Genomic DNA, 20,205 nt, shown 5'->3' on the forward strand with positions numbered 1-20,205 from the left:
AGTGTCCTGCCATTTTCTACCTCAAGTCAAACCCCAGGTTAGATAGCCACGTTTCTGAAACATAACAATGTGGATTAAGCTAGTCACCCCACACAAATGTTTATTATGCTTTAGAGCAGTTATGAAGCGTAACTTTAGAAGTAGTTATAAAGCAGTTATTTGAAGCATAACGCAAGTTATGCTTCAAATATCGTAGCAGCCACATAGTATGCAAACAAACTAGAAAACATTTTTCTGTTCCATTTAAATGGTCTTAGAGAATAAATTCATCCTCAAACACCAGTAAGTTCAGGTTGCATGAGCAGACTAGTTTTTTAAAAAAAACTATTCTCCATGCAGTCCAAAACAGTAACAGTAATACTATCTAAGTCAGTCAAGGGGATCTTTCCTTCTATAGAAGTCCATGCAGTGGAATGGAAAAGCAGTTAGAGTACTGAATTGAAAGCTTAACTTTAATTAAAAAAAATAAAATGTTGTGTATTTAATAGAAACTTTTAATGGGGATGTTGCAAGTAATTCCAAGCTAATCTATGACAACCCAAAAATGGTTTTCTTGAACCACTAACATGTTAGCATTTAAAAGGTTTTAGAAGACCTGACAGTGACTGAGCCTGAGATGCTTCTCAAACACCTAAGCCCCAGGAAGGGGGAGATATTTTATAAGCGAACCACTGGAAAATATTCTTATATCTTATATTCTTCCTAAAAATGAATCCCACACTCAGCATCCACACCTCAGCCTTCATATACTCAAGTTCACAACTGAAACTTGATTTTTTTTTTCCTGCAATATGCTTAAGTTTGGCTATGCAGATGTGAACAAAGAAGCAAAGTTCAATGTAAGTTGTGTTACTGTCCATTTACCGTACAAAACATTTCTATATACCGGGAACAAACAAGGTGTGCATTAAGAGACAAGCATCTGAATGCATGACAAATTGAGCCCAACTCATCCATAATGTTTTCCATTGTTGAGAGAAAGCCAAACCACTTTTAGGAGTTGGGCAGCTTTTTAAACTGCAGACACATTGACTTATGAGTTAACCCTTACATGTACCATGCCCTTAATTGAGTTTGAGGTTTCCCTTCCCTCTAAACTTTCTACAGCTGACCTTCAGAAATTAAAGCTAGTTCCGTATACAGATGGGGAGCTAAATGTAACCAAGATGGTCCCTGAAAAATGGAAATGGCTGATAAAGATTTTTTTTTTTCTCTTTAAAGATTGGTACAAATCAATTTGCTGTAAAAAGACTTCTTGTTGCTAATAGTTCATGAGGATTTTTATAATGTCATTGTTTTCAATAATATGGTTTTCCCAAACAATTAACTATTAAATTCTCTATACAATCATATTATATATTCCCTATGCATATGCACATTCATATACTTTTAAATTTTTTAATGGCATTCTTGAACTTTCAACCTCTACGTTACTACAAGTTACTATAATTCACATCATGCCTGCAAATATTCTTCAATTCTAGTGATCGTCCATCTTTTATAATGAACTTTTCGGCTACTCAAATGATAAACTATTCCTAGCAAGACAAAGCAAAGGATTGCTGTTGCTGTAAAATAACAGTCAATACAGAGAAGTCCAGTAAGTTCACTTGTTTTCATCAAGCCATAACGATAATTGTTAGTTTATCTGCCCAGTTTAATAAATCAACCTCAGAAGTGGACATTCAGGCATAATTATAGTTTAAAAACATTTGCTTGAGAACTGATAGGAGATATACACAGATCAGAGATCTAATGGTTGCTATTTTATGTTTTGCACCTTTCACTATTTAACTGGAGAAAAATAAATTGTTTTTGCCTTTTTAATGCTACTTCCAGCAATATTATGATGATGTTTAACAAAGTAAACTTCACAGGCAAAGTAAAAATGAAAATGTAGATGAGCTTTCATCCAATTAACCCAGAAGTACAGACAATTTTGTTCCATGTCTGACAAATTCTTCAACCTCTGCGAAGCTGATCAGTAAAAACCCAGCTAATTGAATCCATCGATGTGAAAAACCACAGGCTCAAGTCTGTACTGCATACATCAAGCTGAAGGATTTCTGCTTCAGCCATGGCGGTAATAGTCAGTGGGGTCAGGTCAAAGAGGGTTAAAGTGAGTCAGGATATAGCCAAAGAAATACATCAAACACTGATTTTAAAAGGGCAATTAATCTTAGACAGAAATGCTTCCTGGGGAATGAGATCTCAATCTTAAGAGCACACTACATGATGTAGCAGTAAAAATGTACATATACAAGCTTACAGAGCTTTCATCCTGTGATCACAAACAGAAGGGGAGTGCTGTTTATCAGAGAAATACAAACCCTTGCTAAAATACTTACATTAGCTTCTTCCGGGCCCTTACTCATTGAAAAATAAATTCTTTAATGAGCAGGCAATATAGCTTGCACACATGAAATATCTTTTTCTGTACACATACTATAAGTTCTTTTGAACAGACAGTAGATTAAAGTATTTAGAGATCTCTAATACAATACAATTAAAGAATTTAGTCTTGAAAAAATTTAGGAAGAGTTGATAAAATAGCAATGGAATACCTGCAGGGCTCTTTACACCGAACAGTAACTTTTTTAATAAAGTCACAAAATAGCTACCTGTTCAGAGTTTTGATGAAAATTCATTTGTAATATTCAGTTCATTTTAATTTGTCCATAACGAAATACCAGAAACATTAGCTTCACAGATGATTGTCATATTCTCTTCCTTTTTAGAGAGAGTTTGTCCGGTAACCTAATCTTTTCTTTATAATCCTGAAAACTGTTTTTCTTTAGAATCCAGAAAGTTTTTCCATTTTAAAGCAAAAAAGTAGTTCCATAAAACATAAACCGCATACATACAGTATTTGCAAACAGAATTTACTAAGTTAATATCATTAGTAATATTACTAGGAATCATTAGCTATGCGGACAAAACACCGCAGCACACAACTCTGAAATAAGTTACAGCTCACTTTGCTGCACTAGTTTGTGATTTTAAAGAGAGCTGGCTCTGCAGCCACCCTTCCATCATCAACATCAAGATCCCCAACATCAAGAGTGGCAGAATAGGATCTATTTTCTTATCTGGTACACATGTAGCTTCTTTGCTTTAATTGCCAGTGAGTAACGGTTTACATTAAGATACTGGACTTAGTGACACGTCCCATAGTGTAGACACCCACAGCATTTTGCCATGGTAAGTGCGGTGATGATGCCCGTCAGGGGAAAAAGGGCAAGGGGCAAAAGAGGCATTCACATCTTCAATGATTAGGGCACCTCTGTCCACATACCAAGCCGCTGCACAAAACTTTGGCTCTGATACAAGAACAAGCTTTACCTTTATTTTCTTACAAATATTCTCCAAATCACAAATAAGATAGAAAATACAATTTATCCACTGAATGTAAAGTTACCAACATCTCTGATGAGCTATTCAAGAAGGGGGCAACCACTATTAACAAGTGCTGCTGAATCCTCGTAGAGGACAGTAAGACAGAGTAAATACAGTGTTTATTAGTGGATTACTCATTTTACATTATTGGTAAGGCTACTACTGTTCTCCTCGTTTTTTGTAGGTCTTTTAGTTTTGCAGGTTCTCTTTTCTCCAGCCCCTTAAGATGTTTATCTCCTGTGAAAATCAGGTCATACGTATACGCACAAAGGCAGAATACAAAAAGACCACAAAAGGCAATCAAGGAAGACAGGAATGATTTTATTCAGCCCCTCATCATAAGGCTACAGTACACAGATCTAACTTAAAGGTATAGATGTAGCTCATGAAATGGACCAGGACATATTCTCTCAACCTTAGGGCAAGCGTTCACAGAACAGCTCATGCCTAATCAGCTAAATTATCTCCCTATCCACAACAGGAAGGACACAGGGAGTGTTGTGATAGGACACGGGGGAACGGCTTTATGCTAAAAGAGGGCAGATTTAGATTAGACATTAGAAGAAATTCTTTACTCAGAGGGTGGTGAGGCAGTGGCACAGGTTGCCCAGAGAAGCTGTGGGTGCCCCATCCGTGGAGGTGTTCAAGGCCAGGCTGGATGGGGCTTTGGGCACCCTGGTCTGGTGGGAGGTGTCCCTGCCCAAGGCATGGGGTTTTGGAAATAGATGGTCTGTAAGGTCCCTTCCAAACCAAACCATTCTATTATCTATATAGCTTACTAAGAGTAGGTACCAGGCTGTTAAACCATGAACACTAATTTTTTTTCTGGGAGAGCATTAATTGGCCTATAGCACAATCATGCCGAAGAACTGCTAACAGTCATACAGTACAAACACCACATGTTCTAGCCCTCTTTTGTTTACAAGTATAAATAAAATTTCGGCACCCCAATGACAAAACCCTGTTGTCACTGTAGTATCCTGGGTTGAGAACTTCATGTTGTAAACCTTTAGAGGCTGACTACTACCTTCTGAGAGCTCTGGTAGACTCATTGAATCTCCAGTTACGCTTTCACCAGTTGTAACTGGTGGTGCACTAAAGGCAGCATGCATTACACAACAAATCAACTTTACCAGGATGATGCCCCTACTGAAAAAGTATTTTTGAGCATTCTCACAGTTTCTATTAAGTTTACTGTAATAAAAATAAAAAACCTCATAAGTCTATATACTTTGTGTACTTTAGTTGTTGCTGACATGCTTGTTTCTGAAAGCAGGAAAACATGAGAAGCCATGAGAAAGCTTTATTTTCCTCTGTGAAGTTTTTGATGCCTTAGTCTCTCATACCATGTGAACTGTGATCTCCTTCGGGCAAGACAGACTGATTTAGATTAGGATTCAAAAAAATCCAATTCTTAACTCTGCTACTGACCTCAGTGTGACCAGGTGCAAGCCACATCCCCTTTCTGTGCCTCTAATTTCTCCTTCCTTTTTGTCTCTTCACTCATCTTTTGTCTAAGTGATAAATTCTGTGGGAACACACTGAAATGTCCATACAGTGCATAAAGAACCTGAGGTCTCCTCCTAAAACACAAAAAAATATTCCTTTTAAAACTGGAAATTCATGACAATCAAAACATTTTGTCAAGATATTTTTGATTCCAACAGATTTCCTACTAAAACCCATATGTGTGGCAGATTACTGACAAAAAACTTGCCTACTTCTTAGTAATTTTCCCAGTCCGACTGCCTAGATTTTGAGATCCATAGCGTTCCAACAGGAATTTGGGGGTAAGACCTCCAAGCTTCCAGGAAGCGTAGCTCTAATGCAGCCCACAAAGCAGGCTGCTCTGCAATGATACCACCACTCTTCTGCAGAGAATTCCAGCAGTGCTGGCTTGTAGTTTCCAAACAGAATGAACTCAATTTTGAAAAAAAATTCTGCTCTGTGGAGGATTTTACTTTCCCCATTTCATACTACTACTGTTAATAATAGACTTATAAAACTTTGTTGTGCCTGAATAAAGTCATTGGCTTTCTGACAAATTTAAAGAGAATAGTCTGGAGTCTGATACTAATAAAACTTATTGGGTGGCCGACAGAATAAATTTAGCTGAAGCTTAACAAATTTCCAGAGGCTTGTCCGAGAAACGGGATTATTTCCCTATTTGCTGTACCTCTTCCTGCATTCTGCTCTTTTGAATGTGCATGCCCAGAAACCACTTCTAAGTCACATTCAACAAGCATATTATTCCTGAGATATTAGAAAAGTTGCTAGATGGAAGAGGAAAGACTAGGAAAGGGGCCGAGAACACGCGAGTTACCAAGCAGATAATCCATGTATGGTTGATTGAGGTAAAGTTGGATCAAACCTTAAAACAAAGTTATACTGTTTCCTGAGAACGTCCATACAAAGGACCACAACCAGCGCCAGGCCCCCCACCCCCCCCTTTTATTTTGAGGGCAAGAACATCCTGCGGACAGAGAAGCCCTCCCCAAATATAAGAAGCCACATAAACAGCAGAGCTGCCACAGCGCTAACCCTTAGATTATTTGCACCTTTACACATAGTCATGACTAATAGCTATTAGTTCTATAACCTCAAGCCAACCTCAGGACTTCCATCCCCTTTGAATCAAAAAGGCCTACTAAATCAAAGGTATGCAATTTTAACACAGAAAAAAAAAGCCACAAATCTTTCCACTTGAACTTTAAAAAAAAACAACAAGACCAGATAGGTATGGGGAGGCTGTGAGGCAGTGGGGTAAAAAAAATTAAAAAGCAAAACAAAATAGGAAATCAGACAGTTGAAAGGCAGATACAGATGAATAATCTAAACTGATGGCCTGGCTGGGGAAAGAAAACAGGAACAAACAGTGATTCACACCAACAAGGAGACAGACATGATGACCTCCTCTAACACGGAGAGTGCCATTTTCAAGGACACAAGGAGGTGGAATAGTTTAAATAGCAGTCTGAAGTTCAGCTCTGACCTAATGACTCTCACAGTAGAAAAGACAGTGGGCTGGAAGCTAATGGTGAGACAAAAATGGATTAGCAGTAATAAGACTGTGAGCTTCTAAACACCTTTCAGTATGTCTGCACACTACAAGGCCTCTAAGCCTTCACAATACTGTTATACACACGTGGGGAAAGAGAGTAGGCCATTAAACTGCCTCAGACTGAGCAGGACTAGCTATAGTTCTATATTTAGGTGGCCTGGAAAAGTACCTCAACAGTGCCACCTCAATAGCACTGAAAAGCAGAAACCAGCCTGCAAACAGCAAAAGCACCCAGACTTATTTATTAGCTAGACATGTGGAGCAAAAACTTCCTAAGTCAGTTCCCAAGAAGCAGCCAGGATCAGGATGCTGCTGTACTGCTCTCCTTGCTTTACAGCTCCCATGGTCCTGCTAATTCTGACCTCAGACGCTTATTTCACTTCAAATGAAAGGCATTCACACTGCATACGTTTAACTCCTCTATTACACTGTTTGTCACTTGCTTCAAAATTAAGAGCCTACACGGCAAATCTAATCAAAATTCAGTTTTCTGTTTGACTAATTTACTGGAAGTCAGTGCTTAGAAAACTGGGGGAGAACAAAAACAATTAATATGTAGTCTCTCATACAAAATGCATTAAAAAAAGCCGAGAGTTAATTGAAAACAGTCGATCACTAATTTTACAATATCATTCAGTACAGCAAGTCTTAAGAGAAAAATCCTGGAAGTCTTTTTGATCCTTGTTTTATTTCTGAAAGAACTAATGACACTGCTGTAGAAAGAGGTCAGTTCACACAGCTTTTCTGAATGAACAACAATGCTGTGAAAACTGGGATTGATTGATAGCCTACTGTTTGCGTCATTATGTCCAAATGTTTACCATTTGGGTCTTCAAGGAAGCATGAGACAAAAATCAAAACAACTCTTACGAAGACTTCAACAACACTGGCAAATTAAAATTGTATCCAGAATTGTTTAGACATGATAGTAATGGAAGAAAACAGTTTCCTTCTGCATCATACAATTTTTATCTTCACATCATGTACAATGTCTAAAGTTTCTGGTGGGGAAGAGGAAAGAGTCTTTCCCTCCCCCAGATTAATTCTGTTTGCTATCATTTTAACCCTTTGCATACTCATTCTATTAAATTAAATACTGTCTCCTCTTGCAGTTGTTCTGTAGTTAAGATCATACCCTGTACATCCCCTTCCCCTAACAAGATGAGACAATTTTTAACTGAACCCTTGGGAATACTTTTACAGGAACCTTGTAAACATGCACTTTTTTTTTGATCGCTATGAGTTATTCACATATTTTTGTTGTTGTTTTTTCCTCAATTTGATAAACTCTGTAGTACAGAACTCGTGTCACTACTTCTGAAAACAAAGGTCCCTTAATCAGCAGCTGTAAAACCTATAATCATGTCTGAAAATAACAAATAGATAACAATTGTATTTATCCGACATAAATGACATTGACACCGTAAACATGGTAGTCTAATCTACCTAATCTCAGTAAGACAGCAGTAAATTAAGGAAAGGGTAGGGAAAAATAGCCATGGTTTAATCTCCCTTCAGACAGAGAATTAATTTTGTCATTTGGCTGTACTAGAATACCCATAAATAAAATGCTCTACCACATCAACTGCGTGATCTTATGCCAGATTTGTAGGCAACAATATGATCTTTATCATCTCTTCCTTACCTGAATACAAACTGCAACTAACCAGTCTAAGAGACCACAGGCAATATCAAGCTTCATCTCAGCCTCCATAATATACCAAATTTTGTTACGAACAGTAGTAACATTAAAAAAAAGAAAAAAGAAAGACTGCCTTTCTAGAACTGAAATTGCTGCTGACAGCTCCACTTAACTTCACAAGGACTGTCCAATTAATACAACCACTTTTGTCTGTGCAGGTGGCATCCAGAAGTACAGCAAAAGAAATGAGAAAAATTTACAAGCTGTGGCATGACTAATCAAAATAATCTGATTCTAACCCTGGAGTTTTCATGAATACCCATTCCAAGTAAGTATTCATGAAAACCAAGCTGAACTAGAAAAGACATCTGTTATGAGCTTAGATTCTGAAAGACATGGTACACAGTCATGAGAAGTAAAACTAGGAAGTTTTTGACTGCTGTCTGGAAAGGATCTTCATGAAATTTTTGGATTATGAAATAGTGGAAGAAAGGGAGACACTGGAGTATTTCGTTCTGGACTACCCTGTGTAGTTAGGACATTTGATTTCTTGGAAGAAGCTGAAAAAAAACAAGAAATCTAAACTGGGAAATGGAAGAATGCTGATAGAGAGAGAATCCCCAGGTAAACGTTTTAGGTTTTCATATCCAATAGCACAAAAAAAATGTTGGAAAATTCTAGGAAACTGAAGTAGAAGTATAGATAATTGAACACCACAGGATATAAGAATGGAAAGCAAGAAGAAAGAAATAAAGCAGAACCGATAATGACTAACTACTTCACTGAAATATCTAGATCTATTTTCATTACATGAACAACTAGGTAGAAACAAAGGCAAAACCAAAAACAAAGCATCCCCCACCTTAATAAGAGGTTATCACAGCTGAGAACTAAACACAAACAGTTTAATATTCTCAAGTTGCAGAAATTGTGAATATTCACCTCAAAAGACTTGACGAAGTTAAATTGCTTACCTTCTGGTAAGGTTTCCTAATAAGTTCTAGGGAGTCAGTAATTAGTAGTGCAGGAACAGCAACTTAGCACCTTTAAACATTACCTAGACAACCACAGACCTCCCAAGTTTGATCTCAGTTGAACAGAGCCTTTAGATGAATTTAAGTAAACAATATTTATGGAAATTTAGTAACAAACAAATGGAATAATATAGAGCACAGAGTACCCATAGCAAAATTTCAGGCTGAAATGTCTTTCTTTTATGACCTGCAACATAACTGATAAATTATAACTTATTATTGCAATAACTAAGAAACAGAAAGTGAAGTGTCTTAGATATATTACAGTAGGCTGCAATGGGGAGGAAGAAGAGATTAGCTAATTAATTTGGGGGTTGAGAATATTAATGTCAGTATTTGTTAAACACGACAAGTAGGACTTCATTGCTTCCCAAACTTGTTGTCAACATAGGACGATCAGAATGACAAAGAAAAAACAAAAATCCGAACTAAATAGAATGCATCAATATTAAAGGCAAGGTGATCAATCAACATTTTTGTATAACCAAGGAGCTAAACAGCTGGCAACAGCAGAAGAGACCCACCTTCCTTAGTCAGTTACCAACTGTCAGAGAGCCACCAAAAAACATGGCCATTAAAAACTCAAACTGAAATTTGGGGATGGCCTCAGGCAAGACGTTTTCGGAAGCAACAGAGCATTAACACTATTGTACAGACGCATGAGTGAGAACTGATGAACCATTCTGACAACCCACGCTTAATACAAATGCTGACTAGATCAGAATAGAAGGTGGCTCTCAAAAAATACCTTACTGGAAGAGGGTTTGCGTGTGGTCTGACACTACGTCAATCTCAGTGTAAGAACAGGATGCCAGTCCCAAACTTTCTTCTACCTCATGACTTGGTCTTACGGTTTCTGTTGCCCCACAACTGCAACTGCTGCCTGTGAACCAGCTAAATATGCACCAAGGAAAAAGAAAGACTACTCAACTAATAAGAAAACAACTGATTTAACATATTTGGTGTCTAAATACTCATTTAGACAGAAGAATAGAAAGCATTGCTAGATCAGTTCTAACCTAGTTTTCCAGGAGAAAGGACTGTCCTCCTACTATTGTACCGTGAGGTTAAGGAAGTGTCTTCTCTGAAGGTCTTCTCCACATTGTATTATTTTTAAAGACGTTTGCTACCAGTAAAGGTAGTAGTTCTTTTTCTAGAGGAAAGATGTATTCTTCAAAGCAGTCTCCTAACATCACCCACCCTGCTTCCTAGCTATTCAGTGTTCTTTTCTCAGTTGCAGAGCTCTGTGGGATGCAGCCTGCTATGAAATAATTGGACAGCTTTCACAAATGAGCATAAGCCATAGGAAAAAACTTATTTTTCTATTTTGAACAGAGTGGAAAATATTCATACTCGTTAAATTGCCAGATTTTAAGTTTTCACACTATATTGTTAGGACACTGTTCATCTTTAGGATACCATATGACTTGCTTGCTCACGATATAATTTTGTCTTATTCAACTTACCTATACAGCTTCTATGAAAATTAGTCAGCTGATGTAAAACATGTCATCTTTAGTGTAATAAATTGCATTATATTTGCCTCAAGATCCGGGTTGAAGTAAGTGACTTGATTATACCTCCAGAAAAAAATTAAGGATGACTGAAGGCTGGGGAAAGATAATTAATCTGCTTGAAGATGTAAATAAGTTTTGGCGTCTCAAGTTGAGAATTAAAACAAATCTATCTATACTTGAAACAGTATGCTCAGATGAGAAAAAGAAAAAAACCACCAGGGTCAAGCTATTTTACCTGTCCTCCACGAGACAGAGATAAAATGAATAGGATTTTGTCATTGACCTCAAAAATGTGCATATCTAACCTCATTATATTCACAGAAACTGCAGGTAACTAGTCAACTTAAGGTCATTTTAAAAAGTTTTAAGAAATGCACTGGCTTCCTGGTGCTTGTTCTAATTCGAAGTACTGCTTTTCTTCCCACTTTCTCATCATTACTAGTAATGTGTAAATTGTTTGATAGTGTTTTGACAAATGGGTTACAAACTGCTGTGCTCTCCATGACAGAGATTAAGCTATTTAGCAACCCAGAGAGGTGTGCACCATACAGCATTAATTAAGTGGGATAATATACACATAATTGAATAAAGGACCAGCTTGAGGAGAGACAGGGAAGTATGGGTTGGGGATAATAACTGCTCAAGTTTTTATTTTTTAGACAACTTCAACATACAATAAAAGCCTTGAATAAATAGTTTCATAAGCTAATTTAAATAAAATGCAGTATTTAAACAATTATCCACAGCCTGTAACAGTCCAAAGCACGGTACTTTGATTGACACGGTATTTTCCAAGTAACATTTTAACTATGAGTGTTTTAATGTCACCATGCAACCTGTTTTACTCCTGACAGCGTTCTAAACATAATGTTTTCAACAGTTGATAATCAATGTATATATTAAATCCACATACAAATAAATACGTTATTTTCATTGAAATATTTTTTCTCAGCACAGTTGAAAGAGAGACTTAATTACATCCATGTTTCCTAAAGCAAAGACATATAGACACCATGGGTGGTTCTTGAAACCATTCCTTTCCTCTTCTTGTGGTGGTCCTTAAGTATCTGGCAGCAGGAACAGCTCACATATATGGCTACAAATGCTGAGTCTGAAAATCATATATTCTCTGTGTTCCCACGGCACAAAGCTCAGTTACGGATGTCACCATAGACAGGCCATCACCACAATTACCATGAAGCTTCCAGTTGAATGAAAAGTCATTGGAAAAGACAAAACCATAGAGGAAAAAGGGAGAAAAAAAGTACAACAGATGGAGGAAAATGGAAAGAAACAAAAGCTCACACAGACTGTGTTGCAGGGACAAGAAGATGCAGCTAATGTCACTGATGCACTGATTTACTAAAGAAGGGGGTTTAAAAAAAAGTATCAAAAATTATTCAATACTTTTTGAAAATAAGAGTGAGAAAGATTGAAAAATTGCTCCACCAATACCTACTGTCTTCAAGAATATCATTGATTAGATATTACTATATTTTCTTTGTTCACAAGAATCAGGTAGATTCTGAACTTTGATAATACTGAATAAATTCTGAAGATACAGATGTGGAAAAAAGTTTGCCATCATTTTTTAACATACACTTGACAGTTATGTTATTTTATCACATTACTGTAATGCCTCAACTGGAATAAATTTAAATTATAAATTAAGACAAAACATGTTTACAAGATCAATAATTATAAAATATCAAAAAAAGTCCAAGAAGGACAATGTTTAAATAGTGAAATTTAAACAATCTTGAACACAGGCTATTTTTCTTTCAGAAACTGTTTCATCAAGATTCTCCTGTGGCAAGAGATAGCATTATCTTTTTATAGATCACATATTAAAGTAAAAAAGACATTACAGACAGAAGTATACATTTTTTTGGAGGAAGAGCAGAAAAGTAAGGAGAAGCCTAAAACTTGACTGCAGAGATTGCCTGGCATTTGTACAGTCAAAGTCCCAGAGCTCTCACTGATTCCAAGTACAAGCGATCAAGTTGTTCAGTAGAGCACTCAAGTTATTCACTACTTTTCTGGTGCTCCCATCTGTAAAATGGGTGGTTTCATAACTCAGCTTGCCTAGCATCACATAAGAATGAATTCATTAGGGGAGAACTGAATCCAGCTCCCAAGGGCAGTATTCAGCTGCCTTAATCACAATGCTTCCTGAAGTACATTAATTCCCCATCCATCATTGCAACAATCAGGAAAATTATTTTTCACTACACAACCTGGACAATAAGATGTGCCTAGCCTGTTCAGGAAGACAAAATTCTCACAAAAAAAGGTGAGAGGTGATAGAGAATAATTACGAATTGTATAATGATCAGTGGGCACGTATGCGGAAATTAAGATTGGACAGGCAGTCCACAATTTTGACAACTCCTAAATTTCAAGGATTCAACTTCAAATGAATATAACTACATTTGAAGGAAAACATTTGTGCATAGCACCCACGGTTTCCAAAAATGCTTGCAAAATAAATTCTCATATATCCATGAAGTGGTCAGAAGCCACTCAGCCCTACAATCTCCTCTGCATTTTGAGCTGATGGGACATGTACTGACAGAGGTAGCCTGTTAATCTCTCACTGTATCTGTATCAGAGGGAAAATGAGTTGACTGAGTGGGTTTTATGGAGACTGCAGCAGCACAGACATGCTGAGATTTAGCAGCCTCAGGAGTCGATTCCACCTGCTGGAAAAGGGATAATTTCATCCATGTTATGGGCACTAACATTTCTACAGGTAAAATGCAAAAGTGACACTATGCAGTCTGGTGAGTTAGTGGTTTGAGTGCTTTTTTCTTTCTATTTAATAGCTCAGTGCTGTAGTACAGCATGACCATTTAATATGGTACACGTCACATAAGAATAGTGAATGGGATGAGTAGATTAAGCCACAAGAATAATCAAAGCTCTTTGATCATATACTCTGAGAATGGAAAGACACTAATGGTGACTGGCATATCAGGAGAGAATCCCTAGAAACTGATAAGATACTGCATGAAGGCAAGCACTATGAATATTTTTAGCAGAATGAATTTTAAGATGAGCAGACTGAATGGGACATACTAAAAGAACTGTGCAGAGCTAAGTCTAAAGGGTGTAGAGAACAGCAAGAAGCAAGAGTAAGGCCAAGGCTAAAAAAGCCTTAAAGGAATACATAAGACTTATATCAATGAGGATGAATGGCATTCTGGAAGCAACACTAGGAGAGTCATTGGAGACCGTGTATTACTGGAACGCAGTAAAAGTTGAAGGAAGTTGTAGAGATGATTATCAGAAGTCAGAGGAGCCAGATCAGACTGAACCAAGGTGCATGTAGGAAAAGGAATCTGCTGACTAGACAGAAAAGATCAGCCAGATGAATCAGCCTTTTCTGTTCTTTCCCTTCTTTCTGACCTCATCAGCTACCTTCTCTCATTGGGCTAAAGTAAGCAGATTGCTGATTATCTCTTAGGTCCTCTCCTCACTTACTGGCTAAGTTGAATCTCCAGTGAGCAGTGTATGATGGACTGAAGCAGTCAAGCGTAAACCGGTGCTGCTCTTCACACCTCTTTTGTGCACTGATCTTCCCTGTGCATGTTCCTCAGCAGTAAGAATCACATGCACCATCACTATGTTGTCACAGGCATCCAACTTTTCAGGTAATTTTCCGTAACTGATCCTTTCTCTGTCATTCTTCAATTTTGCCATAGTTCCATAGTTCAACATCTGACTGCCTATGCACCCTTATCTTCTCATCCAGCCAGCACGGGACACTCTTCTCAACTTGATTTCAACTTGGTTCTCCAAACAGGTCTCTAGGCCACCTGAATCACGTCACCAGCAAGGCCTCCAGCCCCATTCTTTCACAGATGCCTTATTCAATCTCAGTACACGATCCACTTGAAATGTGCTTCTTTTTCTCCCTCATCCTTTTATCATCTCATAACCTACTTACTCTGTCCAGGTGTTCACAGTTATGTCATGTTCTGGCTTTTGCCCCAATCTCTTTCATCCTACCACATTGTTTATAGTTGCTCTCCCCACCACAGTTAATGACTCCCAGATCTGTCATTTTCTCCCAGACTACTTGTTTAGTCAGTGTGCCTCTCCCTCCACAGGCTCTTTGTATCAGTCTACCTCTGTATCTAAAGTATTCACGTTACTTTCTGCATTAAGCTCAGACAACTTTCCTTCTGCTACCTCCTAGACAGGAACACTCGGAGTGTAAGAGGAACAATCAAATGCAACAACACAAGGCTGTGCCACAGGAAAAGTTCTGTTGAATCCCAGATAGCTCACACCTGTGTGAAGAATCAAAAGTTACTAAACCCTTCAATTTGTACGTTGCACAGTAGAATCTTAAGGATCAAAGTAAGCCAAAACTAAGCAGATTTATACGGAAACAGGTACATTCCAATACAAATTTCAAATCCTCCCTCTTAAGTGTAGGAATAGTACCTATTTTCATTTCTTTTCTACCAAGTAATCATCAGTTTTTGCTCCCGCTGAGTAAACAGTACAGTTTTTATTTTATCCTGTAACAAAAACGAAACATAGCAAATTTCTATCCTGACATTGAAGGTTGGCGCATTTGTCAATTTCTGCAAAAAAGGCCTACTAACGGGAAGCGTGTAACATGTAACTGGTACTCTTATAAAATCACATTACACTTATTCTTTGAATGAAGTCAGCAATTAGCACTCAGTGATGCCGTTTCTATGCTGTAAATTATACATTCCCCACCTGCAGGTTTAGCAAACCCACATAAAGATAACAATTCACTATAACCTGGAATAATTTCCGTACACATGCTTATCGAGTTTCTTTCATTTAATTTGTGTTCTTGACTGTCTTCCAAATCAACACGCATTGTCTCTTACCCATATATTTAAATTCACCTTGTATGTTTTCACTAGTGTTTGTAGGATCCTGAAACTTGAGTACTTAAAGATGGTTAAACTTGCTTGTGCCAACATTCAAGTATCTACTTGTATTTCGCTTTATCATTTGGACAGTTAGTTGAAAGTATTACCTAACATTATGCTCTAAAATTGTTGTTTCAGAAAAAAGGGACACATGGCTAGCAACATTCTACATTTTTCTTACCTTTTGTTATTTTTGGAAATTGTTTCCACGTGTTAAGTATTAAACGGGAGTTAAAAATACTTTGATGTTCTAATAGATTTCTGAGGTCACCACATTTCTTGAAGAAATCCGTGACAACTATTTGACCTTGAAATATGCTTGCGTACAGCATTTCATAGATTTTTACAGTGATTTCAAATTTAGTGCTCCATTGTAAAAAGGTGCTGATACTACAGCAGTAAGTTCTGTGCCACAATCTTCTCTATAGTACCATACACTTCTCAAAATGAATTGTGGTTTACTGACTGAAAATTCACCCATTTATAGGGACTGGTAAGACACAACAGCAAGAACAAGATGGAAAATATTTCATATGAAACTATTTAGATGTCAGTTTACAGAGTACATTGCTTCGAGATTTATCCCACCTGAAAACATGAATCAGTGTTCCAATGGCTGTAATCTTTGAGGCTAATATAAAACCCTCATAGCAATATTTATCTGAATAAGTGCTGATCAACAAATGCTATTCTATGAAATGATATGATGCTATGATGAAAAGATTTGTTTCTTGGCACACAGTACTTTTCAGTAACCATACATAAATCTCTTTTCTAGTAAATTTTTAAAGGTCAGACTTCAACGGGAAAAAAGTTTTCTGAAAATATCTTCAATTTAAACTCATTTTAGTTAGCCTTATGAAAAGTTTATGCAATATAAAATTAAACAAAACTTAAAATAAAACTTCTGTTGACTTTTCTTTAAAAATATTTGTTAAAATCGCAGAAGATAAAATGTGAATGTTTTTATTAAGAATAGCACGATGGCAATGGCACACATGTGTTTTAAAGTAAAATTTCCTCAGATTAATTTTTCACAAGTGCCTAAGTACTAAATTTTATCCTCACTGCAGGTAATATATAATTGGCACTATAGTGGGCCAAGAAGGAGTGAAATCTGAAACTCTGGTACTGAAACAGAGTTCTGCTTCCCCAAAAAATATTTCAAAATAATATATAACATTTATTTTTATTTTATATATATTATGTATTTATATATATAATATATAAATAATAAATATATAGAGATATTTTATTGGACAAAAGTTGTTTCTACAGTACCTTCAGGGGTGATAGCACTAGGACACACATCTTTTAGCAGATCTCCCAAAGTATGCAATTGTCCTCCTGAAGCAATTGGTCGAAACAGCTTCTGTATAAAAGGTCTCTCTGTTGTTGCCTGTTTTAATAACAAAATTAGCAAAACCAACAATTTAAAGACCATGCAAATATCTAGTACCATTATCTGAGACAGGCATAATGTAGGACAGAACAAGAGGTTGCAGCAGAAGCAACATCTGGCTTTTTTTTTGTTAACAATTTCAAGGAAGTCGACTCTCCAGGAAACTGTGAAAATCATTTATAAACAGTGTCCTGGAGATGCAAAAGTGTCAAATTATTTATTAAACACTTCTGTTATGGGAATAGAATCTGCTTGAGCAAAGCATTTAAACATTCTTAATTTGAGTAAATGTGCAGTGAACACAAACTTCAGAGAACAGCCTGTGTCAGTATTTTCCCAAGTCAAATCAACACTGTAACAAACATCCAATACCTTCTCCAACAGTCTGTCTTATTTCAGAAATACATTAAGCACTTTGAACGGCAAACATACCTTTACAGCTCGAAATAGGTGATTTTTTTCCAGATTTGTTGAAAAATTCAAGCTATTACAGCCCCACGAAACAGCATAAATTTTAAAAATTTGTGTTGTGTTTTGACAGACGCAGTTATTAAGAACTGCAGTTATGTTAGGGTAGTCTCTTCTCTGAGTATCTGTGTACACAACTTTAGGGTCAACAAGGATCTGATACTAAAAGTATAGGAAAAGTTATTTCCTGATAACCTGATCTCTCCTCCCGAACTTGGCACCTCAGCTAGAAAACAGGATTTTAAAACACCATATTCAAACAAAACCAGAATTATTGCTGACAAATTTATACTAGAAAGCAGCTCATATTGCTGGCATCACAGGTGGCTGACCTCCAATAAGCTGTACTTTCATCACATACCATCATAAAGGGAAAAAGCAAGGCAAGTCAGGGCCCACCTCCAAATTTAATTTCCTATCCCTCAAAAGTTGTTCTTGACCTACTGTGGTAATTCAACAATATAAATAAATACAAAATTAACATTAAAAAGTATTTTATCTTGTGGTGGAGCTTTTGAGGAAAAAAGTAATCATATTAATAAATTTGAAGATTAAAAAAAAAGATTTCAATAGAAGTTACGACATGGTCTGTGTTACTTATCTACATGAAAAGCCAGAAATAGCAGACTAATGATAACAACTTGTCATTCACCTCTCTGAAACAGCAAGGAAAGGAGTCTTTTTGTAGCAGTGATAAACTACGTCAAAGTAATTGCAGGGGTGACACACAGCTACTTGCTGCTTCTTGCCAGCAGTCTCCATAAATGGAGAAATAATCTTTTTTCCACTTTTCCTTATGAAGACCGATCAGACAGAGCTGCCTAGCTGCTGGAGTCAATTCTCCATCCTCAGGGTAGCAGAGTATGGACATAAACAGCACTAATGAACCATCCGAACATTTGAGAAGTGATGGCAGGCACACAGCCAGCAGGATTCATCTCACACATGAGTTTCTATCTTTTCTGAATTAATTTTTCACACAAGTCTAATCACAGCTCCCAGGTGCTTACCATCTGAAGTAACAGAAGTGGAAATAAGCACCAGAAGGCGGCGGCAAGCAGAGGTGGCTATCATCAGCAAACGCTTACGGTACGAATTTCCCAGGTGCTTATTCCATTTTCTCTTTTGTTTGTTTTGCTTTTTAATAAATCAGAACTTTTCCTAGTTATAATAATTTAATGCCATACTACAGCAAGAGGGAAAAGTCCAAAAGGTATTTTCTAAAGGATCTCCCACATAGCTGCTGACTGCTGCGAAGTAATACCCCTCAGCTGTTATATTGAAACATTATAGAAAATGAATTCAATTTTATATTTTAAGTGTTGAGCAATGCAGATGTGGTAATGTAAATAAAAATCACTGGTCTCCATCAATGTTAAAATGATAAAAGTAACTGCATGTTAATTGTTTATACAAAGATTGTGGTTCGCATGTAATTCTACAGGAAGAATATTACCCCAGCATGCTTACATTTCTTCCCTCCCATATAGCGGATGCTTTATGCATTCAAAGAGTCAAAAGAAAAGTCCCATCCTACAATCTAGAGTGTTTATAGGAGAACTTCTTGAAGTGCCTTAGTCATACAGCAGCATAAGTCAATCTTAGAAAAAAATCTTACTGTCACCCCTTTTGAAGTGTAGTAGCTAGTAATACAAACCCAACCTGACTACAGCTTTCTACTCTAGTATTTACTGCAACAACATAGCCAACATGAGTAAGCATTTACATAATGTTATATTTTGTACAATATTTGCTTAATCAATCATGCAAAACAGCCTGTAACCTAACCCACAGAGACATCACTGCGTAACTGTCATAATCTATGTCAGGTCTAAAGCATGTTATTTCTACAGTATCCATTGGGGTTTTTTTCCAATTAGGATTTTTATAGCTTCAACAGAATACAGTGCTTTTTGTATTTTACAGCCCCAATTTATCTGTGAGCTGTTCAAAAGATGCTGGATGCATTCAAAGGGTGAGTAAATCAGTAATTGTTAATGATAAATCTACAAGGGAAATGCCCTCAAGTACGTAAACACTTTAAGATAATCACCTCGCCCAAAATTTGCAATGCATTTTACACTGATCACATCCATAATTTAGTAACAAATCAACTGTTGATGAAAGCAAATATTCAACTCTTAACATACCTCCTAAGAAGCTGGACTTATGCATCTGAAACCTATCATTCTTCTATACTACCTACACTGCCCCACAAATCTTGTGCTTTACAGAAACAAAGACTTTTTTTTTTTTAAAAAGAAAGAATAAAGTGTAACAGTGATAACAAAGTGGCAGTGAAAAGCAAAATTACACCACAGTGAGAAGAAATACATTAAAACTACTTTTGGGGGAATACTCGCATTGAGAGGAGTTATAGGTGAAGTAAAGTTTTAAGAGGACCTTTAAGGCAGTGTAAAACCCCACAAGATCAGAGACAAGCTATATAGTTACATATTGTGTTAGCAATTATAACTTTCTTCACTATCTTCCTGCCAAAAAGAGTATTCAGCTTGCCTGGTCCTTTTCAGAATCAACAGAACATCAAACACTGCATGAAATCCACAATTTAATTAGTCAGACATTTTATACAGGATGCATCTTAAAATGAAAAACATAACTCTTGAACTGCTGGGTTTTAATCTGGAAAAATCACAGAGTTACCACTATTTCCAACTGAAGGAATAGATGTAGTTTTTCTGACTATTCAGCTGCTACTCTAATTGTATTCAAACAAATAAAAGCTACCATACATATTGAACCCAC

At 36.8% G+C, this 20,205-nt stretch overlaps 1 protein-coding gene across 4 annotated transcripts in view; it reads right to left on the bottom strand.

The window, feature by feature from the left end:
- Window positions 1-20,205, bottom strand: part of ATG5 (autophagy related 5) — an 83,210-nt gene that overhangs the window by 14,728 nt on the left and 48,277 nt on the right. For 3 of the 4 annotated variants that reach the window (XM_035564815.2, XM_050709766.1, XM_035564818.2), the window contains one exon: window positions 16,851-16,968. In XM_035564815.2, coding sequence (XP_035420708.1) covers window positions 16,851-16,968 — 118 coding nt within the window. Of the gene's footprint in view, window positions 1-11,274; window positions 14,946-16,850; window positions 16,969-20,205 lie in introns of those variants that run through there. The other variant, XM_050709765.1, reaches the window with a different exon arrangement.

The sequence above is a fragment of the Cygnus atratus genome, chromosome 3 (assembly GCF_013377495.2).
Source record: "Cygnus atratus isolate AKBS03 ecotype Queensland, Australia chromosome 3, CAtr_DNAZoo_HiC_assembly, whole genome shotgun sequence".
NCBI lineage: Eukaryota > Metazoa > Chordata > Aves > Anseriformes > Anatidae > Cygnus > Cygnus atratus.